This window comes from Falco peregrinus, chromosome Z (assembly GCF_023634155.1).
Source record: "Falco peregrinus isolate bFalPer1 chromosome Z, bFalPer1.pri, whole genome shotgun sequence".
NCBI lineage: Eukaryota > Metazoa > Chordata > Aves > Falconiformes > Falconidae > Falco > Falco peregrinus.
Window position 1 is genome coordinate 82,275,550 of NC_073739.1, and position 27,826 is coordinate 82,303,375.

The 27,826-nt window shown below is 48.2% G+C and overlaps 1 protein-coding gene across 5 annotated transcripts in view; it reads left to right on the forward strand.

Annotated features, from left to right (window-relative positions):
* CTIF (cap binding complex dependent translation initiation factor) overlaps window positions 1-27,826 on the forward strand; it is a 141,254-nt gene that overhangs the window by 54,415 nt on the left and 59,013 nt on the right. For all 5 annotated transcript variants that reach the window (XM_055791291.1, XM_055791292.1, XM_055791293.1 and 2 more), the window contains one exon: window positions 23,166-23,242. In XM_055791291.1, the coding sequence (XP_055647266.1) occupies window positions 23,166-23,242 (77 nt within the window). The remainder of the gene's footprint in view (window positions 1-23,165; window positions 23,243-27,826) is intronic.

The following is a 27,826-nucleotide window of genomic DNA, read 5'->3' on the forward strand; positions in this document are numbered from 1 at the left end:
ATCACGTAACCATCCTGGTGTCATGAAGACATCACGGGGAGGGCTGGGTCAGGGTGTTTTGCTTTTGCTCCCTTTGGCAAATGCTTGGAAAGGCTTTCAGGCTTGGATGCATCGGAGCCAAATGCCCTGGTCATACATACAGTCTCCAGACTGCAAGCCCTTGGCAAATTCTACTCAGAGAAAACAACCCAAGGGGTCACGTCCTACAAGATACCCCGCATCCTCCCTGTGAAGCTGCTGTAGTTCATGAAGGATACAGAAGGCTGCATGCCATAAGGACATGCTGTGAATGCTGCTAGACACAAGCAGAGGGGTTTGGGACACATCCCAAGTGGTTTCTGGGCTGGCATCTTGCAGTTCTTGGCTTTCATTTAGCTGGACTTGTGCCTTCAGGACGGGCCTGCCCTCCTCCAAACGGTGTGGCTGTGCCTTCGCTGGCCAGCAGCTCCTCACCCTGTGTTTTAGGAGGTAGACATTATGTGGCATCTCTGAAAGGCATACTGGGCTTTGCTGGAGCTATGGGATAAACTTGGAAGACAGCATTGATATCATTTGGTTTGGCATCTTAATTGCCTCACAGCTCATCTTCAGCTTCCTTACTGATTTTTGACCCTTTTTGTCGTGTGCTTGGAGTTACAATAAGCTACTTGTTTCTCTTCTGGCTACAGTTGTCATCCAGCTTCCTTGTTGGATGAGAAACAGGGGAGCAGCTCCTTCGGAGAAAGGCAGACTCTGTAAGTTGCTCATGTTCCTCTTAGCACAGCTCTGTTCCTGACTTTGTCCAAACAGGCTTAGAAGCACCAGGATTCCTGACTGTGCTGGGATTCCATCTGAATGCAGGCACCTAACAGGCGTCTCTGCCCACTGTCCCTGGGACCCCTCCTCACTGACGAGTATTTTCAATTCAGACCTTACAATTCAGTGCAGAGGTCATGTCAGTAAAGGTGGGACCTGTGCATGGCCTGGCCACTTGGGGTTCCTGCCATAGGAGAGGTGTGGACATGCTGGAGCATGATTTGTTGCATCTCAGTGTAGAGGTCTAGAGAAGGTTGGGTGATTCGCATCTGAGGATACCCATGTCCTTTCCCTGTCAGTTCTGCAAGGAGCCCAGAGGGACCAGCTCACACATGGACTTGTTCAGATATGAAAGCTTCCTTAACAGAGATGAAGCCAGCCCAGGTGTCCGGGAGGGGAGAGTGGACTGTGGGCGAGCATCCCCTCTGCTGTCACTCTGCATGCAAGGGGAGGGCAGTGTCCAGCACGGGTGCAAGGGCTTGCTCCTAGACCCTACAGACCGCTGACCCTTCCAGGGTGGTAGTGGCAGGGGGACAGGTCTCTTTGGAGCTCGGGGACAGCTCTTGGGTGGAGTGGTGTTATTTGCTATCACCATACAGAGTTGCCATCCTCTCCACATCTTCTTTTACCTGCTCTTTCTGCACTACAGGGCCGGGCAGTTCTCATTTTAGCCAGCCTGTTAGCCAGCCCAGCCCCTTCCTCTTCCAGAGCCTTGGCCACAGCAACGTGGCCCTCTCTCAGTAGGCTGTTCCGCACTGGTAGAGTTCGGGTGGGCTCATCCCTCTGTCTGGCATCCCTCTCCCACTGGAAGTGATCTAGTCCATGTGCTGTGCCCCAGGTGCTGCGTGTCCCTCTTGCCGCTCACCAAGTCTAACCCTGACATCCTTTATGTGTCCACCAAATGCTTATGAACAAGTTGGGGTGGCTCCCTAGGAGCCCCAGACCGGGCGGATTTCTTCTCCCCACCCCTAGATCCCACTGGACTCCATCCAGAACATGTAGGCATGGGATTGCTTTTAGAGGAAGTTTCTAGTCTAACAAGCCAGCTTCTTATATCCCAAGGGTCTTTCCAATACTGTAACTGCTAAAACCACTGTGGAAAGTCCCTGTCAAAGAGCCAGGGTTTACTTGAGTATAGGTCACAACGTATTGGGAGTCGGAGCTCCACTGCTGAGTAAAAAGCTTTTGTTTTGCTGTGACTTCCAGTAAGATATGGTCTTTCTCTGGCCTGTTTTTTATTGCATTTAACCCAGCTGACAATGACCATCTCCATGGGCTGAGAGGGCAAACTGCCATGGTCACCTGTAACCCCTTCAGCGTCGCTCCCATGTCAGTGTTAAGGCCACCATTGACCAAGGAAGGCAGGTGAGATGGTTGCCATCTCCAGCGCACTGGAGAGGAGAGGCCCAGACCAAGGCTGGCTTATCTCCTACACAGGCCACCAGCTTGCAGGTTCTTACAAGGTCCAAGATTGGGCTTTGGCAGTAAAGCACAGTCGCTGTGAGCCCTGAACCTGTTTTTATCAGACACGCAGAAAAGGAAAGCTTTTCCAGTGTTTTCTTTCAGATTATGATGGTCTTCTGTATCATATGATAGACTTACTGCACAAGGGAACACCGGGGAAATGGCCAAGAGCTTTGACATTTCCATTATTATTACTATTATTGTAACTACCACTATTATTATTATTATTATTATTATTATTATTATTATTATTATTATTATGGTTCAAAGCTGGTTTCTGATTGTAACAAATGAGATTGGACTCCCTCTTCTCAGGGCTGATTTGATTTTTCTGGCTGTCACCCAGGTCAAACAGACTTGGCAATGTTGGTTCACAGTTCATGGGGTGTCTTCCCAACCTGGTGGGCACAATGATGCCTGTTTTTTATTGTGGTTCCTGGAGCTGGTACTGGTCAGCCGGGCAGGACTGGGGCCAGGCTGCCCTGTTTGGAGAGCGGTGGACCTGTAATGAGCTCCTGCCGGGATGGGAGGCACTGGGGTGCTCTCGCACCCCGGTTGGGTCAGCTGGGTTCAGAGACACAGGTTTGGGGTGTGCAAGGAGGGTCGGTGGAAAGGGCAAGGGTGGCTTAAGTTACAGCTCTGAAGGTTGGTTTGGGGTTTGGTGGCCGAGGGGACAGGGCTGGTGGCCAAGGGAAGCCCTGCAGCACTAGAGGGCACTGCGGCCTCGCTGCGCGGCTCAGAAGCACCGTTCTGCACAGGGGAAACCAAGTTTTTTCCAAGCAGAAACCTCACTCTTCAGCAGAAACCTCACTTCTCAGTGGCGGTCTCGCACCCTGCTGCGTGAGGTCACACTGCTCTTCATCCCTCTGTGCCCAACTGGGGCTTGGGATGCATGTCCAGCATGGGAGACCCTGGGGCTTGTGGAGGGCGAAGGTGTTTCTCTGCACCCAGGACTGAATTTCTTAGCACTGTGCATCGTTGTGAGCCTCAAAGCAGACGGAGACCCTGAGCAGAGCGGAGCTGATACTGAACGTATCTGTGACACACACACACACCCCATTGCCTTCTCTGAGCACCACAACCCTGAGGGGAGCCGGTGCCTAAGGGTTAGACATGCCCCACAGCCCAAGTCTCCCTCACTTGCATCCTGACCCATCCCTGAGTCCTCTTGGAAATCCCACTTTTGCAAATGTAATCCTCAACTCTGCGTATTTCCTATGCGATGCTCCGGCAGGGCTCAGTCCAGAGCAGTCGGTGCCACATGTCCTTGAGGGGTCCTCCCTTTCTCCAGAAGATACTGCCGCCCCATCAACTACTGGATGTTCCTCTGAACACTCACGTTTCCATTTATCCGTGACGCCACCTCACTTTGAATGACATGTCAACCTCAGCAGGAGGGAGACTAAGACCATGGTGGTGTCCACTGCTGGACCATCTCTGTTCCTTAGATCCCAGTTTGCCAAGTGCTGGTTTGTGCTACAGAAAAAGAAAAATAATGGAATTATGGCTGGTTTGCAGCTTTTCGTTGGATCAGGCTGATGGAGGGGGACACACAAAGGCAGAACTAGCCTGGGCTCACCAGTAGGAGGTGGCGGGGTTTGAATTCATGATCAGGGACCGCAAGGAGACAAGGCAAGAGGATGGGAGAGCCAGATGGGCAATTCGGTTCCTGGGAGGATGGTGAGACAGGATCCTCTGTTTTGCTTTTAAGGAGTTCAGAAGTAGTTTTAGGCCTGAGCGCTGCAGTTTTCTGTGGAATTAACTGATTTGGGCATGGGGACTTCTACTGGGGTATAAAATAACAACTCGACAGGCATTCGAGGCTCAAAAATGTCACCGCATTGAGCTCTGGCTAAAACACACCAGAGAATAACACAGGCTTTTCTCAGGCTTAGAGTTGACTTCCCTTTCAAAAAGGTTTGCTTTTGTGCAGCCATATAACATCCAAAGCAAGCCTGAGAGGTTTTGTTTTGGTTTTTCCTGGTCCTTTTTATAGACTAACACGCCCCCACCCCAAATGCTGCCCAAATTTTAACTTCTGAATAGTGTTACTTCTTTTTCTCCTTTGTTTTCCCGGAGGATTCATTAGAAATCTGAGAGGGCTTTTGCTGCACTCTCTTGAATTTGCTGAGTATTTTCCTGAAGCTGCCTGTGGAGTAATGATTAAGTAAAAAGAGCAGAGAAAAAAAAAATATCCAGATTTCTAAAGATTCTGAATAAAAACTCAATGTCTCTTTGGTCAAGCAGCTATTTCTGCTGGCTTGGCTATTTCCATATCCTAATCCCCTTCCCTGCTCTCTGTGAAAGAGCTGAATTTTTAATAAAATAAAGGGAAGGAAGGAGTTTTCTCTCTAAAAAAAAAGTAGACATACTGCAGGACCAGAGAGGAGAGACATGCATACATCCCCATTGGCGGAGGGACCTACAGAGCCTAGAAACTTACCACTCGTTAAAAATCCTGCTAATAGGGGATGTCCTTGTCCCTTGTCTGACAAAATATGAGCCTAATGTTTCCTGTGGCATTTAAAAATTTCTTCTTAACCACAAGATGCTCCCCCTGCTTTCTGCTGCCTTTCCTCTGATGTTATGGAAATAGAAACCGATACAATAAATGAGACCAGAAGTTCTTAAAATGCAAATTTCCTGCCCAGAGGCAGCAGGTAAGTGAATCCCGTCCAGCTTGGGGCGATGTATATATAACTATGGGTGTAAATATAGGTATTTAGTAGCAGGGTAAGTGTCTATTGCAATCCAAGGTTGTTTGGTCAAAGATTGTCCTTTAAGTGGGAAATTTATTGCTGCACATGATGCCTGGATGTCTCTTCCACGGGGACAAAAAGACTGTTTATGATGGGAATTAAGTGTTGTCCTTGCCTGTGGTAGCAGACTGAGCTCTATACCCCAGAGGTCCTTTCTAGCCCCATGTTCATATTGTCGTTCATTTTATGATTTCAGAAATACTTTTGGGGTTTGTTTGGGTTTTTTGACGGTACTCTGAACTTCCCTGCTGGCTGTAAAAATGGCAAGTGCTCAGCTGTATGCGTGCTGGCATGGTCAATGAAAAAAAAGTCTATGCCATCCCCAAAATGCCTTTGCTGGATGGTGGGGTTGAAGGATTTCATCAGGGGTAATAAAAATAGTGAGAGGAGTGTGGTCTCCATGCCTTTGGCCACACGATGCTGCCCCAGTGTCTTTCAGGGTTATTCTGCTCTGCCCTTCACCTGCTGGTACCGCTGTGGAGAAACTCCTCATTGTTGGCTTGCTTTCTTTTTAATTCTTCTCCTTTTTTTTTTTTTTCTTTTTTTAATTCCTGTAATGTATGAGCAGAGAAACCACTGGAGGATCATAAAGCTTCATTTCTTCCTGCTTTTGTGACCCACTTGATTATTTCATTTCTCATTGTATATTCTTTTGAGGCGCCTTGTCCGAACGGAAGGAAAATATGTATGCTTATAGGAGCCGTTTGTTTCCCTTTGGCTGGGCAAAATAAGCAGGTATCACACAAGATACGGTTTGTTTCTGCTTGCTGGTCCTAGGGAGGGAGCCGCTATGAATTACTCCATCACGCACCTATGCACAACATCATTCCTTAAAGCTGGTGGGCTGTGTTTGCCTTTGTTTGGCCAGCTTTCTTACTGGGGCTATGAATAAATACAGCGTAAAAATGTGTGTTCCTCAAGTCTGGCTGGCTGTGTGTTTGCTAGATAACAATGAAAAAGTTTGGGGTTAGGAGTTGCGTGGTCATGGTTTGAAGAGACGCCCTGTCCTGTTGTTTCATGGTTGCTCTGCAATGATAATCTGGACCAAAGCCAGTTTTTAAGATTCAGCTATGAAGCACAAATTTGCATTTGTTGTTATTTAGAAGAAAAGAGGAGTCTAGGATGATCTCCATGTTTCCAGCCTGATAGTACCAGCAGGTCCCACCACTGCTGCTAGACCTGCTGGGCATGCCGTGGCTTGGTGGTGGTGGCCACTCTGCTCCAGCCATTGGGCCTGTGCTCGAGGAAAGCTTGATTTTCCAAAAGCAGAGGGCTAGGGTGGGCTGTTTTAAAGCTTTCTTCTCATTTGGGTTGTTCCTGTCCATGCTACTGTGTCCATGGAGCTTGTTCAACGCTGCAGCTTGGACTTCTGATGTAGACAGCGCTGGGAGACGTCAAGGATGGAGGAGCTTCAGGGTTGCCTGTGGTTGTACAACCAGCTCAACCTAAAGGCTATGGAGAATCTGGAGGCTAGGCAGGTGACCATGGATCGTGGATGGACTTGTAGATGCAACTGGCGTGCTAAAAAATCATCTTGCATGCAAATTTTGGTCTGGAAACCCAGTGATGGGGTTTGATACCTGGATTCTTGGGGTAAAGTTTCCACTTGTGCTTTCTTTTGCTTTCAGTGCAAATCAGCCGTGCATGTCTTACGGCTTCGGGAGCCGGCGTGGTCCCCATGCGCCCCACGGCATCACTGCCTGGTGCCAACAGTGTCCCAGCAAAACAGGTCACCACCCTGATAAGTAGAAAAGCAAGGAGTCAAACTCACACTAAAATGGCATTTCAGCCAGAAAGAGCAAAGGGGGTAAAAAAATACCCTGACCATTCGTCTGTGAGTAGCCACCTTGTCGTGCAATCACAATATCGTTTTTCTATTTCATTTTTTTTATGGTTGGCTTAACAATTAAAAGGCTACACTGCGCTTTGGTTTTTCCAGTCTGCTGCATCGTGTGACCCCGGTGACTCCAAGTTAAGCCTCATTATATAATGGTGGGGTGTTTTTTTGGAAAACCTCCATTTCATCCTTTCGGAGCAGAATTGCTGGTTTTGTTTTCTTTCATATCATCATCTTATTTCCCCCCCTCCGCCTACCCCTTCCCTGGCAGGGGCGCGCTGAAGGCGTCAGTCTGGGAGCAGGGTCCTTTTTTCCTTTCTTTTTTTCTTTTTTTTTTTTTTTCAAATCTGGGAAGAAAGGAGAAAAAAAAAAAGGTTTATTTTCGTTTGCTTGGGTTACAGCGCCTTTCCCTGCCGTCGGGGGGGAAGGACTACGTGATGTGCAGCAGGTATTTTGTGAATGGAGCACAACCCTGTGACTCCCCGTTGCTTGACCGAAGGGGGAGGCAGGGGAAGGAGAAAGAAATAAAAAAAATAAAAAACCACCACCCAGTGACTCCATCTGACTCGTTTTGGCTGGAAAACTTCTTCAGCGCTGTGGTTCTTAAGCCAGGAGGAAGCTTTCTTCTGGCCCAAGAACAATAAAGGGGTCAGCAGCCTGATCCTCCCTCCTACACCCTCTTCCTTCCATTGTGAGGGGTCTGTGCAAATATCCCGGGCTGCTTCTGCTGGGGCCTGAGGGACCTGAGCAGCACATGTGACATTAAAGAGAGACTCTGCGAACTCAGTAATGCTAAGCTGCAAAAAGAAGAAGGAAAAAAAAAAAGAACGAAAAAACAAAATGAAGTCTCCAAGGTGCTCTATTTCTGGTGTAGCACTGCCCTTGGAGAACATACCAATGAGTGTTTCTCATGGTGGGGGGAAATCTGTCCCCATGCTGTGCATATGTGCTTCTCCACGATACCACGGCAGCATCTTCCCCAGCGTCTGCTCAACAAGTGGCCAAATCCCCACAGAGGGTAGAGAACCCTCCTGTCTCACCAGCCCTTGACCTCCTCGGTTTCTCTGGTTGCCCAAGATGGGGAATTTCTGCTGCTCTCACAGGTGCAAAGCCAGTGTGCTGCTGGCATGCTGTCTCCAGCAAGGATGGAGTTGAAGGAGGTGCGGCTGCTTGCCATCTTGTGCTTGCTCTAAAGATCAACCATCTGGCAGCACCCAGGTTTTCAAGACGGTGCCTTTAATGATGTGCCTGCTTCTCCCTGGATATGTATCACAGACCATGAAGGTCTGAGCCAGCAGTCCCTGGAGTAAAAGGTCTTTGGAGAAGTGCTATGGGGCCTGTGACCCCCGGCAGGGTGTCCACAAGTCCTGTCCATCATTCAGGCAGCCTGCATCTCTCTGTTGTGGGAGGTTGTACGTGGATCAGGGGGCTGCTGTGGTTTTTGTGATATTTCTTGTGAATCCAGAGCAGTCACCAGACTTGCAGAGAATGCTAGGTTCTCCCACCATGAATGGTGATACTCTTTCCAGGTGGCATTTTGTATCTGCCAGGCTAGATGCCACCTGCCTTCCCAAAGGAGAAGGTTGGACCTGTGGCCTTCTAGGAGAAGGCGAGTTCAATGCAGTAAGCCATACCAAAGACCTGATTCATTTGCCAGAGGGAGAGTGGATGATGCCCAATCAAATTGTAGGAACCCCCCTCTGTTTTTTTCTCTCTCTCTTTTTTTTTTTTTTTCTTTACACAATAACCAGCTAAAAGCATGTGTGACCTTCTTTCGCTGTGTTCCAGCTTGTTGGACCTTGGCACCAAGCAGTCGCATGAATCATGATGGTGATTTTGCCGTAAGGCAGTTCCTGTCGTTATTATCTCCTTGCTGTGTCGATAACGCTTTGGTGGTGATGCTCAGGATTTCCTCACACTACAGAGCTTTCCTGAAGATCAGGTCTGTGAGTGGTGGAGGAAGTAGCCATTACGAGATAGCTCCTGGCTGCTGAGAGCTGGGTGGCCAACTTCAAATGTACGTGCGACCTGACATGATCCAAAGAGCATGGCAGCAGCTCCTCTTTCCCCTCATCCGCTTTGTCAGTGCGGCCGAGTGGGAGCTCCTCTGCTTCTGCCAATGCTCCGAGGGCTGAAGCAAGACCAAACCTGGTTATGGAAAACTGTCAGAGGGCAGGACCTCTGGCGATGGAGATGGTGGGGGTGTTGTCCCATGTCTTGCTCAAAATCCCGAGGGCGCAGTAGGAGCATCCATGGCCAGGGATAAATTGTGGGTCTCACACCCACCCCCCTTGCAATGCCACAGCGCTGGGACTGCACACACTACGGGGTCCTTTGATTGAAGGGGAAATTATTTTTAGTTCAATTCATAAATGCTTAGACAAACAATTTTATTTAAACCTTTTTTTTTCCCCCATAAATGTCCTTGTTTGAAGGTAAAAGTTGTGAGTTCTTCCAGCCTTGGTGTTACGCTGCTTTTCTCCTGGTACTGGAGCAGCTTTCCGAGCTCTTGCGTACAGCATCTAGCTCCAGGATTTCAGTGGTGCTTCGAAGCAATGTAGCTACACAGGTAATAAATGATAATTAGACGGGCTATGTTGACCTCGGTGGAGGTCAGGTGAAGAGTTCCAAGTTAAAACTGCTTGGCTGCTCTTCCTTGTGTAGAAGAAATAGCACCCAGCTACCCATGGCCAGTGAGGCCACAAAAATATACCATGAGTAGCTCCAAGGGTTGCAGGTGTACCTGAGGCTGGGAACCTGCTGGAGTAGAGGTGGAGCTCCTCAACTACTTGGCCATCCTGCCATTCCTGTCTGAAGTGGAAGCAGATGGCCTCGTTTGGCTTTGTACTTGCCATGTCTTTTCATGGTGTGCTTTGCATACAACACAGGACTTGAATTTATTCTGCCAGTCTTCAGCTTCAGAGAGTCGTTGGTTCAGGAAGGGCAAGGCTGCAGTGCAGCAGCTGGTGGCCGTGCCCTTCTTCTGGGAGGTGTAAGGTAGCTTTCCTGCCATGAGGTTGAATTAAAAGAGAAGGGGGTTTGGCAGTGCAGAAGTCTTTCTGCACGTGCTTGCAGTGAAAACTGATGATCTAGTGGTTGCCTAGAGTGGTTTTCGGTCTGGATGGAATTATCCAGGCATCTTTCACAGGTGCTTTTCCAAAGGTGCTTGATTATTTAGTGCCATTGCTATGTGCAGCACAGGCAGATCAGATGTTCGTGCCCTGGTGGGCAGGACTGACTGTTCAGGAGCAGAAGAGAATGCAGCAGAGGATGGTTAGAAGTGAATGGGATGCAGACGGGTAAGGGATGGGAGTGGGGCTTGGTGCTTGGTGATGTTCCATTAGTCCACTATCAAGTTCTGGGCAAGCTGCTCCTCCTCGATGAAAGCAATCCTATTTCTGGAGAAATCAACAGCAAATCTTTGTCTTCTGTGTCCAGGTTTCCCATCTTCTGCTCAGCTCTTTTGTCCATATCTACCAAGTCTCGCCTGTGCTGCCTGTTGGGAGTGGTTGCCCCTCTGTGCCACGCAGGCTTTTGCTCTGCCAGATCTCCACACATGCCCACAGCCATCAAGGTTCTAGCATGGGTAGTTGCAATTGAAATCAAATAAAAACTCGTATGAAAGGGCCTGGAAGGCAAAAAACCCCAGTCATGCAGGTGACCTCCAGCCCTTTAGAAGCTGTGCGGTCCCTTGGAATATTCCCCATGGGGTGCTGCACTTTGCTGTGGGGGAGAGCATGGTGGTTTCATGGATTTCGTGTTGCCACACATCTCTTCTTCCCCTGCGTGTACATCAAAAAGCTTTTCAGGTCTTAAGACATGCAGAGAGCCCCGTGCAAGGGCCAGGTTCAAGAAGGCTCCTGCCCTGGGAGATGAAGACTGTGGTAGCTCAGAGTTTCTGCTGGAGATTTAAGGAGTCTCTCTGGGTTAGGAGCTGCGTACAGTAGGAACAGTCATCAGCCTCATCTTACGTGCACCTTGTCTCACTGGTTAGGATTGTTTCCCCTGTGGAGACCATCAAGAATTTCCGTTATTTCCTTTCCTGAGGCTTTGTTTGGGTGGGGATTTCTGGAAGGTATTTCACAGGCAGGTATAATTAAAGAAAGGCACGCTTTGCCTGGAGGCTAGACAGGGTTTCTTTAAAGCCAAGCCTTTAGCGTGGTGGCAAAACAGACACCATTTGTTGCCTGGTCCAATGGAGGGGAGGTCAGGGAAAGGGGGGAGTTAATCAGCTGGGAATCATCCCAGTTAAACGCTGTGCACTGGGGTTAAGGCCCTTATCCAGCAAATCCTTGAAATATGTGCTTAATTTTAAGTCCCCCTGACTTCAATCTGTTTACTCTTGTGCTTAACTTTAAGCATGTGCCTAAGTGCTCGGTTGGCTGAGAGCCAAGACAAACAGTAGATGGGAGCAGGTTCGCATAAAGTAAATGATTTACTGGACTGAAGTCCCATGGGACAGTGGATGCTGTAGAAGGTCTGGGATGATGGGAGGAAAAAGTGCTGCACGTCCCATCTCCGTCAAGTTATTCAGCATCGGGTACCACAGACCTGGGGCTGCGCTTACCTTACGGGGAGCATCCCAGTAGTGTAGTCTCTAAACGGGTACCTGAATTTCAGTGTCTCTATTTTGCTCTTCTGAAGGCATCGGCCTCACCCGTAGCCTTGTGTGTACCACAGACACTACCTTGGTGAAAAAAAAAATTTTTTTTCCTCTTAATTGAGAGAGAGGGACATTTTAGTGGGGAAAATAGCCTTGATTTTATCATCAGAAGAGGAAGGGGAGCAGATTATATGACCTGACTAATAAATCTTCACAGGAATTTGTGGGGCTGCATTAACACTTACAACAAAAAGGACTCCTGTATTAGCACAGGCTTTTATAATGGCTTTATCTTCTTCTTTCCTGTTCCAAGCTAATTCCTGAAAGCCTTCTTTTAATCCCCCATTTGCTCATCCAGCCTGGACTTCTTAGAATGGCAAAGGGGTGTTTTTTTTCTTTATTTTTAATCTATGAATGACAGCACTTAAAGCTAATAACTATAGCTGTGGCACGCACAAAAATGAAAAGCCACCATCAGAAAACAAGATCTGTGGTTTTTGAAAACACCACTGCCAGGGGTTAAGGGAAATCTGCAGCTGGAACAAATACAGCGCTCGTCTAACTTCCTCAATAACTGCTGGGGGAGTGGGCAGTTGCCAGATGAAGGAAGCGTGGTTAGCCATCGAGTCTTTGAATGCAGCTCCGTTTCCCCCTCTCATCCATGGAATTTATATTAACCTCCAGCTTTTCTTAGCTGGTGGGAATTACTATTTTTTTTTGTTTGTTCGCATGAGGAAGAGCCTAGCTTTTGTTTCTTAGGTTTGTCAGAGGAGTGGAGGAGACAGTTCTGCTCCTTGCGCAGCGTTCTTGCTGGCAAAAGGCCATGGATGTTAAAGGAATAATTTTTGGCGGTGATAAGGAGAGAAAGGCCGAGGCTGCCAAGCACAGAGACACAGGCCTCTGATGACTTGGTTTTGGGAAGGGCAGGCTTGAGCCATACTGGCTCGCCAGGTTTCTCTGATCCCAGCAGAGATGCAGGCAGGAGGAAGGACCCGCGTGCCTTTGGCATCTTGTACACAGGTGTAACTGTGTACAGTGGGTGGAGAGCAATATGCCAGTGAGGACGTCTTGCTTTTGGCAAGGTACTTGGCTACTTTATTTAAGGCTGTAGGCAGACGCACAGGAGAACTACCCAGGTGAGTCTGGAGTATAGCATGGGAGATGTCATTTTGCATCCCAGGGCTGCCATAGGGCCACTGCGTTGACTTCAAGCCACTGTTGAAGGCATAGCATCTGTGGGATGCTTATGGCTGCAGTGCTGGCAGTGGCAGGCAGGGGTCCTGGATAGAGAAGGGAGCCAGCTGAATGGACACAGGGAGCGTGCTGGTTGCCGAAATTCCCAGCCCTCTTTGGTAGTGAGCAGTTGGGCAGCCAATTCCGAGTTGCTCATCATGAAGTTCATCTGCAGTTTTCCCATTGTGCCCCTTCCTGCTTGTTGGCCATACCGTTCTTGGTGACTGCTATCCCAGACCTTTCCCAGTTTCTGGAGCTGAGCCCATCGTGCAGGCACAATCATGCCAGCAAGAAGTGCACCAAGGAAAGCAGAAAGGAGCTAAAAAAGCCCTAGTGAATAGGGGCAACGTGATGCAAGACATCCCAGTGAGCAAGGTCTTTGGTGCTGGTCACCTGCCACATGAAAATATCCAGGAGCTGGGTTGGTTTGTTGAGTCTTGGTGCTGATTCTTACAGAATTGTAGAATCGTTTAGGTTGGAAAAGTCCTTTAAGATCATCGAGTCCAACTATTAACCCAGCATCACCAAACCACGTCCCTAAGCACTTCATCTTTTAAATCCCTCCAGGGCTGGTGACTCTGCGACCTCCCTGGGCAGCCTGTTCCAGGGCTTGACAACCCTTTCAGTGAAGAATTTTTTCCTAATATTCAATCTAAATCTGATCTTTTTCCCCACTTGGTTCTGTTAAAACACCTGGAGGTGTGTCCTCTTGGCCAGCTTGAAATGATTTTGGAGTTGTCATGGTTGAAGTTCCGCCTTTGCAAGACACAGGGAGTGGATATGGCTGTCCTTTGGATAAAAAACCAGTTTTTCAGGATTAATTTTGGTGGCAATGCCAGATCCATTTCCAAATGTCAGATTTGGAGACTGCTGTAAAGCAGCTACAAACATGCTTTTCTTACTCCTCCTCTTTTTACTGTTCAAAGTAGTGCATGGCTCCCAGAGGTCTGCAAAGCACCAGTGAAAAACCACCAGCGTAATTAATATATGATGTGATATGATTGATACTCTGTGGCAAGTGCATAATGTTTTCTGTGCTTGTCCCTGTGTTAAAACCCATTACAGCAGGAGGAATCTTAGTCCTCGATGCATAAAAAGAAAATCCTGGGAGGGAGCAGATGGACACTCAAGAAGCAGTTTCTTCTACCGAGGTACAAACTGCCAGCAACCTGGCAAGGAGAAAGTCAAGCCCTTGTGTTGCACAGCCCACACTCTTGCAAAGGAGTGGGACTTTTCAAAGGGAAGAATGAGGCTTTTATAAGATTAAATTGGCATTTACACATTGGGGTATTTTCCGAGCTGGGGTGGCTGCAACATGGGATCCTCACTTGCTCTGTCTGGGCTGAACTAGACTAAGCAGAGACTTCAGAAAGGAGAAAAAACATTTCTTTGTGGGTTAGTCCTGGGGAAAGTGCATTGGCTGTGTCTTCAGCCAGCTGCAAACGGAAATATCTGTTGTGTGAAAATGTTTCCAGCAAAATACAAGGGTCTTGGAGAAGGAAAGGACGGTGATATTCTGCACAGCTTACTTCAGCCATGAGGTCTACAAAGAAAGGACCACTGGTGGACCAAGAAGGGCTGCCGCCACCACCACCCCTATTAAAGTTGATGGCAAAATTCCCTTTTGCTTTGGTGGAGCAGTGCACGGATCATAGTGATACGGATCATGGCAAAAAATGCTCATTGACTTATTAACAATTGCCTGTGATCTTAGGGTGTTGCAAAACTTCATGCACTTGGAAGGCCTCCAATGGGAAGTGCCAAGGGCTGAGCAGCGAGAAAGTTCTCGCAGAGCCTCTGGATCTACCCATATTGAAAGAAAAGAGGAGCCACCTCTTGTTTGTAAGGTTATGAAGTTATCACTCTGCAAATAAGGGGTTTCATCACTGTTGGACTGTCCCAGCTCCTGGGAGTTTGCATGAGCTGGAGCTTCTGTAGGCTAAAACCCCGGTCCACCCAAGAGGAGAAGGTTTGTGGGGGCCTGGTTCTGGGGGATTGCACAAATGCACATGGAAAATACGCCATCTTTTGTTAATAATAAGGGTGACATGAAAATATATTTGGGTACAGCCCTTACCTCCTGCTGAGAGCGATGCTGAGTTTGAGGTGAGCATACCCAGCCAGGGCAGGCTGTACCAGTGCTGGGGATTGCACAGGCCTTCAACAGACCCTCCAGCTAAGGGGGCGACCTGGGCTCTGGTCCCAGATTCCCCGTTGTCCTGTGGGCTGTGTTTGTAGATTGCCTTATAAATTCATTGCGGAGTCCCTATTCTGCCTGCAGGTCTCCTCCTCGTGACGCTGTCCGCCACAACGGCACGACGGGGAGGTGCTGAGGTCCTGCCATCTCACCTGCCTGCTTCATCTCAGCTGGAGAGGCATGGTCAAACGGCACATCGAGGCGCATAAGTGGGGAATGCTAGGCTTTGAAGGTGACAAGAGACAGGGAAAACCAGACTGGGGAACATGAAAAATATAGAGGAAAATTATACTTTAAAGAAACGCGAGGTCCCAGAGGGACTGAAATAGCTCGAGTTACAAATACTCCCATAGCAACCTCATAACACTCTACATCCCAACTAAAGCAGTTCCTCCCTCACCCCCAAACTGGCAAAAGCCACAGAAAATGTAGGACAAGCTTTTCAGAGCAGCACAGCCCTTTCTCAGAATGATCTTGGGCTACCTGGGCAGACCGCAAACCAAATGCCAGGTGTGGTGCCTTGTGGTCGTGAGTGATGTGGGCGGTATTTATTCCCCATATTAGCTGAAAAAGGCTCCCTTTTCCTGGGGAAAGCAAACTCAGGTCACCAGTGTTGTTTATTTTAATGGTTCTTGGAATATTCTACATTTAAGGACTCCAAGCAATGGCATGGTTATATCTGTATTCACTGGATAAATGTATTTTTCTGTTGATGGGATGCTTTACTGCTGACAGTAGGGTTTGTTTTTAAGCCTGACCGGGGTAGAGGAAATACATACAAATAAACAATAAACCTAAACAACACTAAAATAACATCAGTTAAAACAATTAGAGTTACTTCCACTCACAAAGTATTGTTCCCATTTTTGCTATAACATGGGAAAAAAACTCCGTTTCCTAAGTCAGCTTGTAACTGATTTTGGATTTGCGGATTCTTGTAACAAAAGGGGATTTCTTTTGTCTGTTATTTATATTCTTCCTATGGCACCACATGTCCGTGTCGGTGTGTCTGGAGCACCCTGTTTCAGTGCAGCAGCGTTTCCAGCCTGTCTCCATCTCGGTGGCTTAGCCAGGGCTTGGTGGCACCGGCTGAGGTTTTCTTCCTGCTGTCCTGGTTGCACAGATGTGCACGTGTGTGTTTGCAGAGGCAGCTCTTCCTAGGAGACTTTGTCCTGGATTTTAAAGTTTTATTATCTCTGAATTATGTATAATTCAGGAGCTTAGGGGCCAAGAGTTAAAAATAGACCCTGGAAAACTCGCTGTCAGTAATCAGCAGAAGGCATTGAGGAAGGTTCACTTGGTACATTTCACATGGGATGCTTTGCCTGATTATTCTAACGCCTTAATTGCATTTGCATCCTGCGCCCCTCATGGGGAGTTTTACGCTGGGTTGTTCCACCATTCTGTGTGTCTTTTGTTCCATCCCAGAGCCGGCTGCAGAGGGGTGAAGTGGGACAGCTTAGCTGCTGTGAAGTATTTAATGCCATTTTAAATGCTGTCTTCCCTCTAGCAGGTGTCTGCTTTCTGTAAGCGTCTAAATGGTAGTTCTTTGGGTCACGAGAGGGGTCGTGTAGACCAGCAGTGATGCGCAGCAAGTGGCAGTCCTGGAGGTTGCATCCCTGGGGCAACGTGGGAAGGCAGAGCCCTGTAAGGAATAGTGCAAGTGTTTTTAGTGGTAAATAAAGAGTGGTGTGTAGCTGTGACAGTCCTGATCACCGTCACGGCCATCACTCCTCTCTGTTCCCACCCTTTTTTCTGGAGAAAGTCACCTCCAAGGTGCTCATCACCGAGGCATGCGTGCTGCAGCTGCGCATTCCGTCTTTGCTGGTGATGTGTGATTCATGGTGTGCTCCCCAAAGATGCAGTTCATCAGGAAGTCCTCCAAACTGGGACATGTCCCAGGAAACAACTTCCTATGCCTCCTCTTTGAGGCATGTCGCGCTGTGCCATGATTCATTGGGGAAGCACGTGCTACTGTCAAGGTCCCATAGAGCATCCATCCTCTGCCATGGGACTTGCCACATCAGTGGTGGCAAAGCTGGAGGAGTTTTGCTCCATTTCCAGCTTCTGGGTGGCTGGAAACTAAATCTGCTTTGCCAGCCCTATAGTTTAATTTACCGCTGGCTCCAGTGACTGAGGTTGAAGAAGGCATCCTTGGAGGTTGCCAGGACCCATGGGTGCTGTGATGGGAGGGTGCTTGTGGGTGAGGAGTGATGGGAGAGCTGCAACCGCGAAGTGCTGTAAGGATTTACCTGCCTTTTACCTTGGGTGATGAGTATTTTGTAAAACTGTTGCACTTTCTATTCCATTGATGTTAAGCACCAACTAATTCCTTATTCAGAAGCAACTATTATTATAAGGACCTTCCAGGAAAAATGAATAGCTTGCAATTTGAAGGAACAGATTTATCACTTAAATTTTAACAGAGAGGAAATAATTTCCAGGCGGCTTCCTGACATTGTTTGGTATTCTTCCATGGCTTCCAAAGCAGGTCAAGGGTTTGGTTAATGCCTCAGCCTTCTCCTTTCAAGAGGTAAAAAATTCCCCTTGTGTAAGAGAAGAGAGTGGGTTGCAGACCAGTGCTGTGGGAGTTTCTGAAAGCGAAAGAGGCAACAGCAAGTGGCCTCGAAGGAGATGGCTCTGCTGGAAGTGCCCACCGGACTTAACGTGTGTTGATAGATGGTGGGTAGAGGAGGTGGGGATGATGCTAGTGGAAAGGTAGCGGTGCTTTTGCCATGTTTTTCATGTGCAATTATATGGCTGGGTTGGTTGTACTGAGTATGGACCCCTTTGGCACCACAGGTGTGGGACCAGCACAGTAGAAGTTGAATATATCTGCAGCTCTGTGCTGTCCCAGACTTGCCTGCCAGAGATAATCCATTCTATAGGCAGATGAAAGCCTTATCATGGGGTGTCGCAGGTCACTGGGTTGGTTTCTGCAGATAATTTCTGGAACCACAGTATATTTATTTTTTTATGCTCCCTCCAACCTCGATATTTCTGTTGTTGCCTTTGTGCATGCAGATGGGTCATCTTCAAGGCCGCCATGAGCCCAACCCCACCTCACCCTTCCCACCTCCCCATAAAAGAAATCCCACCCTGACCTTTGTGTGCAATAAAACCCAGTGAAACTCCTGGCACCTACTGCAGGGCTGTTTGTTCAGTTCAGGCCTTCTGCAACCATTTGTTTAAGATAAGCAAGGGCGGAGATGTTTCTTGAGGGCACAGAAGGCTCTTGAGATGAAGCTCATGCGGACTGATCCTGTGATATGGATCATTTCTTTTCCTTCTTACATCACCCCAACACTGTTTTTTTTCCATAAGTCCAGTTGCTTTTCTCAACCTTTTGTTCACTCACAGGGTTTCAGTGTTGCTGTGTCCTATTCAGGCATCTTCACCTGCTTGACTGTCATGGGCCGGGCGTGTTTCTGCTGCTTGGGAACATCTATGGAAAAGGCTGAATGAATGGGTATGAGTGAAGGTGGGGTGAGGTTTCACATCAGAAAGTCAGGCTGCATTACACATGAAGACCATGGGGGTGAAGCAATGAGCCCCATTAGCTCCCATATGAACTCTCATAGCCCCTAGAGTCTTTGTGGAAGACCCATGAATTTGGCCACCCCAGACAACACTTGCACTTGAGAAGTGCTGAGGTAGAGGAGAAGGAGGGAGGGTGCAGGTTGGTCCCAACTAGGACCATCCCTTTTGTAAAGCAGTTGCTGTCAGATGCCCAAGGAGTCCCTGGGATTTGCTGCCTAAGGGTGGTCACAGAAGGACCACCAGCAGCAAAAACCTCTGCCTTGTTTCTGCTCATCTCCTGGTGATTTGCCGTGGATTTACCATCCCCAGTAAAAGGCAAAGCTGGTGCTGTCCTCCAACTTCTTCAGCTGCTGCTGCTGCAGAGGAGGCATGAGAAAAATGATAGCAAAGCTTTGGCTTCTAGCAGGGTAGCTCAAAAACCAACACTTCCATCCTCTGGTCCTGCCCCTCTTCTTCATGTCCCTCCCCGCCAGAACCCTGCAGTTTACTGGACTGAGATGTGGGGTGGGATGGCTCAGAAGAGGGACATTGCTGGGGGGGGACAGGTATCAGCTGGGGGGAGAGGTGGAGGCTCTTGCATTGCTGCAGATTGCCAACAAGATCTTGAAAGCTTTTTCTTTGTTCTTTCATTAAACTTTGATGTAAATGGGTCTGGGGCAGTGGAGAGGCAGCTGCCAGCTTTCTGGATTCCCATGGGCAGGAGGATGGGGTTGAAGGCTGGGCAGATAACTTCGTTAGAAGAGGAGTGCACGTGGGCATCAGACCTGCTCCCCTCCTCTGTCTGTTTGCAGCATCTTCAGTAGATGACAGATTTCCCTTGGCGTATGCTGGCTGTCCATATGACAGTCACCTAAGCTTGCCAGACATCACCTTCCCTTCTCCAAGAGCTGCTTTCCCTGAAACATCTAAAAATGAATACGCACATCACAGCATAGCTGCTCTCTAGGGGACTGGCCTGGAGAGCAGACCGGTCCTGAGTGCCCCTTCTTTGCCAGAGCTGTTGGCCTTTCTTGTTAGAGTGTGCATGTTTATAATTTAAACTTGACTTACACATACATGTGTGTGTTAGAAGTCCCATGGGCATCTCAGGTTCTGCTCCAAGCTTCCCACCATGTAAACTGCAGAGTATTTAGCTCCAAAATTGAAAATGACCTCTATTAGTGATTCTTCGTGAGACCATGGGCTCCTTCTTCTTTGCTTTTCCCACACCCCTTACTTCCAGATCCAGCAGCACTGAAATGCTGGTTTGTTACATTCTCCTCCAGCCACCTGCAAATAGATTTTAAAATAAAACCGATGTGCGAGAGTGGTCAAACGTGATTTTGCTGTCCACTGAGAAGTTCCAAACTTGCCTATGAAAACCATGAGCACCTGGGTTTGATGGTGTCTTCTGGCTCTAGCAGGAGCAAAAAACATCCCTCTTGTATAGGTCTTCTTTGTAGACCCATTGTGGAGCAGAGGGTGGTCTTCAGCCTTGCAAAACATTTCCCTTTGGTTCTGCTCAGGAATTTCAGATTCCTATAGAGTGTGTCCGCTGAAAGATGGAAGAGCTGCATTTCAGATCCAGGTTGTCCTCAGCAAGCCAGCTCTACTGAAGGCACTTCCACTACTGTCCTGCATGACCCATGGTGGGGAGCAGCCTTCAGACAAGCCCAAGAGAGCCACATCATCAAGGCACTCACCGTGCCCTTGGGACTCTGGTCCATCCCCACCCACCCAGCACCCTCAGCCATCTTGCAGCCACTCCACCCTTCTTGAGAGTTGCTGATACTTCCTTTTACATCAGCCTGCTGCACAAAAGAAGTCGACTTTTCTCCCTTCCAAATTTAGCTCTGTTTAGGCACCAAAATAGACCGGAGTAGGGATCAGTGACTGTTTTTTTCCAAAACATTGTCTCATGACTAGGACTAGGGAAAGCAACTGCTCAGCTGGAGAAGTGAGATGCTTGATTTTCCTAACGGGAGCATGAAGTTCTCCTTTGTTCAGACATGGGCAATGTCCAGGAGTACTCCTTGGATTAGGAGCCTTATTGCCGTGTCATTAATCCATGTCTCACCCCTGTGCTGTCTGCTGGTGATGGGCAGAGGTCTGTGGAAGCACAGAGATGCTCTGCAAGGAGGACCTGCAGCAATGCACCACCGTACATACGGTTTCTAGTTGGAAAGACCAGAAAGGCAGCTCCTGAGACTTTAACGAAGGCTTCGCATTGAGGAAGTCGGTGCTTTAGGTCCTTCTGTTCTGCACAGATAGTTTCATTTTTCCAGGGTAGTTGTATTTGCATGTGTGTCTGCAAAGCAGCTTAAATACTTAAAAATACCCCAAGCTTTAGCCTGTTGTGGTAGCGCAGCGTTTGGAAATGGCCTTACTGAGTATTGTGCTATTTTTAGCCTGATTTCCTAAAGTAGCATGGCTGATGTGATTGGGACGTGTGTGTCTGCTCCCTTCCTTCCTTTTATCACTCAGTTCGGTACTCATTGGCCAATTTCAAGCAAATTTTCCGAGGAACAGAGATCTTGGAGATATTAAACTCCTCCTATGCATTCCATGAAGAGAAGTGATTTGGAACATAAGCAATGAGGAAGATTCAAACCACAGCCCTCAGCAGTGAAGGTTCAGTATGATTCTAAGCTATTAGACTTTAAAGATGCCACACAGAACTAACCATGAGGTGTTTGGCTGCAGGAGCCCAGGTTAGACCTGGTGATAACTTAACCACAGCCCCAGGAGAGCAAGTTGCCACCTTTCCCTACTCCCAGACTACCTCTTATTAGTCAAAGATGTGCTCTGTGTGAGTTGTGAGGTGAGATCTACAGAGCATGAGGAGAGCTTTTTCTGATGCTGGATGTGGAGGCCCACAGAACAGTAGGACAACACTCATCACTGAGCAGATCCTGGCAGGATGAGCAGATGTGCAAGAAGGCTAAGGTGGCTTCACCTAACGATGGCCCCTGTACTATTGCTCTACGGGCTCATGTAGGATGCTGCGGCTGGTGTGGTACCTCTGGGTGTTAGGGGTGTTTCAGTGGGAGAGGAGGATCATTTTTGGTCACCGAGAGTGGGTACTACTCTTGAACGTGCTTTCTAATGCCTGTGCTACACCGTATGATCGTGGCATATCCAGTTTTTCTCTGGAAGAGTTAAAAGTCAAGAAGAAAGTTAAAAGGGAAACTACCTTCTCAGGAAGCACACTTCAAGACCGCAGCCAAAACAAAGGTCAAACGGGGACATGCAAGCCAGCAGCAGGACTTCCCCAAGGGCTTGATGAGTTCAGTGCTTGAAGTCTCCAAGAGCAAAGGTCTCCCAAGTGGAGGGCTCCAGCTGCCATGGGAGCTGCAGAGCTGCTGCAGTGGCAGTTAGTCCGGGCTCTTTGCAGATGGCCAGGGTGGATGGTCACAATAAACCTTGTTGGTCTTGGGCTTGGGGATGGTTTCTCCAGTTTGCAAACTTAAATTCATTAGCATACCCAGCAACCCTTCTCCTCCATTACCTCTTCCGCCAGAGGAACTAAAAATATTATCTCAGTAACTGCTACTAAAATTAACTGTCATTTTTAAGGCTTTTTAACAGAGAGAGAGACTGTTCTTTTTTTTTTTAAGTTGGTGTGTTATGTTGTCATGCCAATGTGGCAAAGCTGCTGCTCGGTGAGACGCATTCCCACCCAGCCCTTGCCCTGGCCCAGGCTGCTCCCTCGTGGCTCCTCGTGCGTGGTGATTCACCAGCAGTGGCTGGAGCTCTGAGGCTAAGATAGATTGCAATGGAAATAAAAGGAGCGACTTTTACAGGGCTTTTATTGCCAGCCAGGGAAGTACAATACTGCATAAATAAAATTCATTATGGTTATGACAGCTCTGTGGTCCCTGGAAAATAAATAATACTTTGCACTTCATAGTACCTTTCATCCAGGAACCTCAGAGCACTTTGCTGACGTTAACAAAGCCTCACGATGCCCACAGCAGGATGGTAAATACAGCATCCCTCTTATCAGATAGAGATACAAGTGAGAGAGTTGGCACCTCCAGTGGAGACAGGACAAGATAGCAGCTTGACTTACATGGAGATTTTCCACTGGCTTGGCTTGGGCAAATCACTGAGCATCCTTGTCGTCCCAGTGGTTCCCAGTAAGGTGTATGCCACCCATCCCTTCCGCAGGGGCTGACTGGCTCGCGGTGGGCAGGATCAGCGAGGTGCCCATGATGTGGTTGTTGACTTGCCAATGGCATGGGGGCACAGCCCCAGCAGACCTGCCAGCTGTGGCTTGTGGTGGCTTACTCCAGTATCCTCAAAATGGTGCTGAGCATCATCCCTTTACAGACATTTTTACGGCTAGGTTTTAGATAAATATATAAGTACAAGGGAAACAACCCAGTGAAAGTGGCTGGTTTAGGTGCACCAGTATCAGCAGTGTCATGTGTGAAGTGGGTGAATTCCCCGTAGGTGGTACACATTGGGATCTATCCACACGTGGTCCAGTTATCTGCCCCGTGTGGTTTCTCCCATACAGAAATTGCAGATAACTTCATTCCCTGCTCATTGCAATGGCCCTGAGGGGGTACAAGAAGTCTGTGGATTTCCAGACGTGCATCGATAGGGTCTGAGATATTGTAAGGATGTTTGGATAGGAACTGTTTCTTTTATCATGCTCACGTTGGGTGTACGGCTCTGTCTCACTGTGACCCCTTCCGTACTGATGCCCCCTGTATCTTGAAGCTGATCGCTGCTTTTCTCTCTGTTTTACAGGGTTACCATCCATTGCCTCATGAAGCTGAAATCGCACACACCAAAAAGCTGTTCAGAAGGAGGAGAAACGACCGGAGGTAGGTGAAATCTCTTTAATGTTTTTGTTTAAAAATTATTATTATTTTCTCTCCTATCATTGCACATTTTCCCGCAGTGTGTTAGGGAGTGTCTTTGGACAATACTGCTGTTTAGCAGCTGCCACCGTTGGGTTAATGCATAAACTTTTATTTGAGCTCTAACGTCCTGAAAATGCAGAGTGTGTCCATCCCCCTGGTTTGCCTTCTAAATGCAGAATATGTCCTGTATGGCTCCAGGAGTATCTTAAGGACCTCCTCTAGCCCTTACGCTTATTCCAGCATAGCCAGATCCCCCGACTTGTATTAGAAGAGGCAGCTGGCAACATATTATCTGCAAAAGCTTTGAATCCTTGTGACATGCTTCCTCTCTTTCTGTTGGAAGGCAAAATCTGCTGACTTTCAGGGTCACCTGCAATTGTACGGGTTGAGAGGGGTTTGCAGCGAGCCTGGGATGCCTGTCTGCATGAAGGAGGGGATGTGTGAAACAGGCAGCCGCGCTCCTGTGTCATTGGTGATTTCAATCCATTGAGTTAATTTAATTGGGTCAGTTGGATATTTAATTGTGTAAATTGCATATTTAATTATATGAGGGCATCTAGAGTCCTTGTTAGGAATTGTGACTGTGGTTAAATGTGAAAATAAGTGGGCAATAAGGGAGTTAGTTGTATATACAGCTTTATTTCTGCTGACGTGTTCTGCTCTGGCTGAGACAACCACGGCAGTAAAGCATTTCTGAAACCAGGAGTTTGCAAGGTTAATGTGATTGAACAGGAGGAAATGTGGCCAATGTTTTCTCCTAGAATGAGTTGAAATCTGTATCTGAGCTGTGATGCCTCACAGGGGGATTTCTGGGGGAGTCCTACAGACACCTGTAGTAGTAGTAGTTGGAGTGTGTCCTCAAATCTCCCCATCATTTCTGGACTCATGAACAGCCATGATGCAGTTAAGTCTCTGTGTGGATCAGTTTTCCCAAATTTTACCAAGAGACCAAAAACCGGCTGAAAAGAGTTTGCTCAGGTGTCCTAGAAACGTTCTTCTGTGGGCGGAGGGAGAAGCAGCAGCAAACTCCCATTTTCTGTCCTCTTTGGGGTTCCCTCCTTTTTTCCTGTATATAATTTAAGAGGCAATTTAGGCTTGTGATTTAAGGGGAAAAAGAAACAAACACAAAATGTCTTGTTTCAGCTGGGTGATCGCCAAGATGTAGTTAAAACCAAGCAGAAGTCTGCTTATGTTGCAGGAGCGAGTTGGGTGGGCTTCCTTGCAGCACTGGGCTGGGCTCCCCAAGAAATGTTGGTGGACGCTGGAGTATCCTGTTCCCATCCCGGCTCACCAAGCAGGTCTTCCTCTGCCATCCAAAAACTGCATGATGCTGCGGGAAAGCAGACCTGCACAGCCAAGGGGTCTCCTCCCTGAAGCTGCATGCCCAAAGCTGCGCTGAACCAGAGCCATGGAACTGCCTGTTGGTTCTTCCCTCCCATGTAAAAAAACCAGAGGAATCACAGATGTGTGTTTCTGTTTCTTTTCCTTTCTGATCCCTTTAGATAAACCATCAGCAGACAGAAGCATGCAGCCCCCCAGGGCATCCCTGCCTCTTGCACAGGTGGCAAGGAGAGATAGCAAAAGAAACTGCCTTGGGCTGGCGTTGGGAGATAGAGGGGTGAGATGCAGCCCAGACCAGGTACACTAGGATAATATCCCAGGAGGGCAGACAGAAGCCTTAAAACCCAGTTGATACGGCATCATACAGGAGGAGACGTGGGGCCATTTCAGCTCTAAGCAGTCATGAATGAAATAAAATGGAAAGAACAGAAGGTATGCAGTCCTGCCCAAGCCCTCTGCGGATATCCATGGTTGTGTCAAAGCTTAGACAGAAAAATACATTCATTTTAATTGCAAAAAGCGAAGAAGTTCGGGTAGAGGGAGCTGGAGTAAAACAACAGTCTCTTAAGTAATAGGTTAAACAGAAAAGGCACGGTTCCATCCCCTAGACTTCAGCTGGAAACCTCAGCACCCCCCTTCTCCCTAGACCATATGGTTTGATGCTGGGGGGTTTCAGGGTCCCCTTGTCCCTGTGGTGTGTTTGGGACTAGCAGGTTAGTTTTGGTCCTTCTGGTGCCACTTGAGATGCCCCCAGGGAGCACTGTCTCCTTAAAATCAATTTCTAGCAGTAAGTGAGGTCTCGGAATACTTAATTTATGAGAAAAGCATGGTAGAAATAGGGGGAAGAAAGGAAATAGGTAAAAAACCTCAGACTGTTTTGGAGCACAAACAGGTTACAAAGCTGTTCACAGTTCATTGCAGTGCTGTTATCTTAATGTCCCAGGCATCATTCTAGGGGAGAAAAGCTTCATTGCAGAGCTGGTGGAGCTACACAGGTGATATAAACATCCATCAGGCTGAGATTTTCTGGCCAGCAAAGCAGTTGGGAGCTACGGGCTTTTTGTTTTAAACCTCATCTGGATACAGAGAGACTCAAAATTGCAAGACCATGGACACTGGAGGCAGCAAGGCTTGGGAGAGGCTGAGCAGGGGTGTTTGGTGGTGTGTGGGTTGAGAGTGGAGTTAGGAAACGGCTCTGGATGCCTGGACACAAGGGAAGAAGAGCTAGTTCTAGAAAGGGGCTGGTAGCAGCCAAGGGTGGGAGTAGGGTTGACATGCAATGGATTTGCAAGAAGAAAAGAGGTTGTCCTGCTCTGTTGGTTAGAAGCAGGTGTGACCCCAAAGCCTTGGCACAGGCAGCTTTTCCCCTTCTCCTGAAGGTGATGAGCACTTGGCAGCAAGCAGTACCCCAGACCCCACAAGCAATGCCTGTACGTGGTGCACCAGCTCTCCCTACCCAGGACCAGCCTCACCTGAGGATGACACGTCCCAGGTGACCATGGTGTGCATCCTTCTGCCATGTGCAGCGGTCCCTGCTCGCAAGTGGAGCTCAAGGAGTCAGCCCCCATGCTGACCTGTACACGGTACATGGTCCAGCTGGCCTTGCCTGGCTGTAGCTGCCCTTCAGGCTGGCCGGCACTTTGTATAACACAGCTGTTGTAAAAGAGCTGATAAAGCACATTGGTACACAGAAATCTGCCTATTTTTTTTTCCAGCTGGTCTTATAAATGATACCGGTTCTCCCCAAAGCAAGTGCAGGCTCCTTTCTCCTCCCTGATGGTGACAAGGGACCACATCTCGGGCTGATGAAGCACCTTTTGTTTCTCATGCGAAACAATGCTGACGTCTGGCCGTGCTATAAATAACACTTGTCCCTGCTTCCTTCCCATCACCTTTCCTCGGGAAATGCTGTCACTGCGTTGCGGAGGAGTGTGGCTCACCTACCCTGAGGTCTCTGTTGCGCACCTTTTACTCCCTTGGGGAGAAGCAACCCTATGGGCATGCAGCCATAGCTGTCTCCTGGTGTATATGATACAGTTTTACTTCCCGTGAGTCATTTTTCCATGGGATGCATGCTTCATTTGTTGCATGAGATAGATACAAAGTGCAAATTAGAGGGGTCGTTAAACAGGCTGTGACTTTCCCAGTTAAGGACCATTTGTGGGTCTGTTGGACACATTTTTGATAGCAGCAATCAATGTCAGAGCCACATTTGGTGGAGGGTTTCTTTGCACAAGGTGTTTTAAAAGGCTACAGGAGGTGGTAAGGTCTGCAAAGACCTTCTAATCAGGGCAGGAGAGCAGGGAAAGGTCTCACCCTCCCCACCTCACCTGGAGAAATCCTGCAACAGAGAAATGTTTTCTGTGTTGGTTTAGACACACAAGGTGTAACTGCTGCCTCCTGATGAGGGTGATGGAGGGCATCACCGCTTGATGGGATCATTGAAAGAGAGCAGCAGAGGCATGTTTTTTCATAGATGTCCATGTGAGCAAGTGTTGAACACCAATGAGGGGTTTATTGTCCCAAACACTAATCCGCTGTTTGCTGCCACACAAGACCCACCCTACCTAGATATTGCCCAAGGCAACTTGGTTTGACTTCCCATAGGCAACCACCTCTAGGGAAGAAGGAACCCTCCCCGGGCAGTGGCAGGACCTCTCTTGCCCTTCTCTCCTGCAAGATTTTGAGAGAGAAAAAATACTCCGGGATATGCGGCATAAAAGACTCATTTTCCAAGTCCTCTGCTCCAGCCCTTCTTAATTCAATGCCTCTCTGCTAGTGGAGCACAAGCTGTGCTGGGATGTGGTCTTCTTGGGCAGGTGGGCTCTGAGTTTGTCCCCTTGTTTTTCAAAAAGTTCTTGAAAACACCATTTCTTTAAGTATCTATTGAAGCATTGCAAGTCAGCTTGGTGCTGCACAGGGTTTTTGCTGTTCTCATGGCACCCTGGTATGATGTGTTTTGGGATGGAGGGTCTGGCTGGCCAAACCCCGTAGCCCAGAAATGCATGCACAGAGGCTTGCACCCGCCTTGTAGGAGTGATAAGAAATGTTGTCCAGTCTAGACAGGATTTACAAGGAATATATGGAGTTGCAATGGGTTAAGACAGGCAAGTTTGTACCTACTTGTGGGTCTTCTGGTTAACAGAGTACTAAAATTGTTCTGTGTCACCTAGGGAAGGGGACAGTTTTGCTGAGGACTGGGAA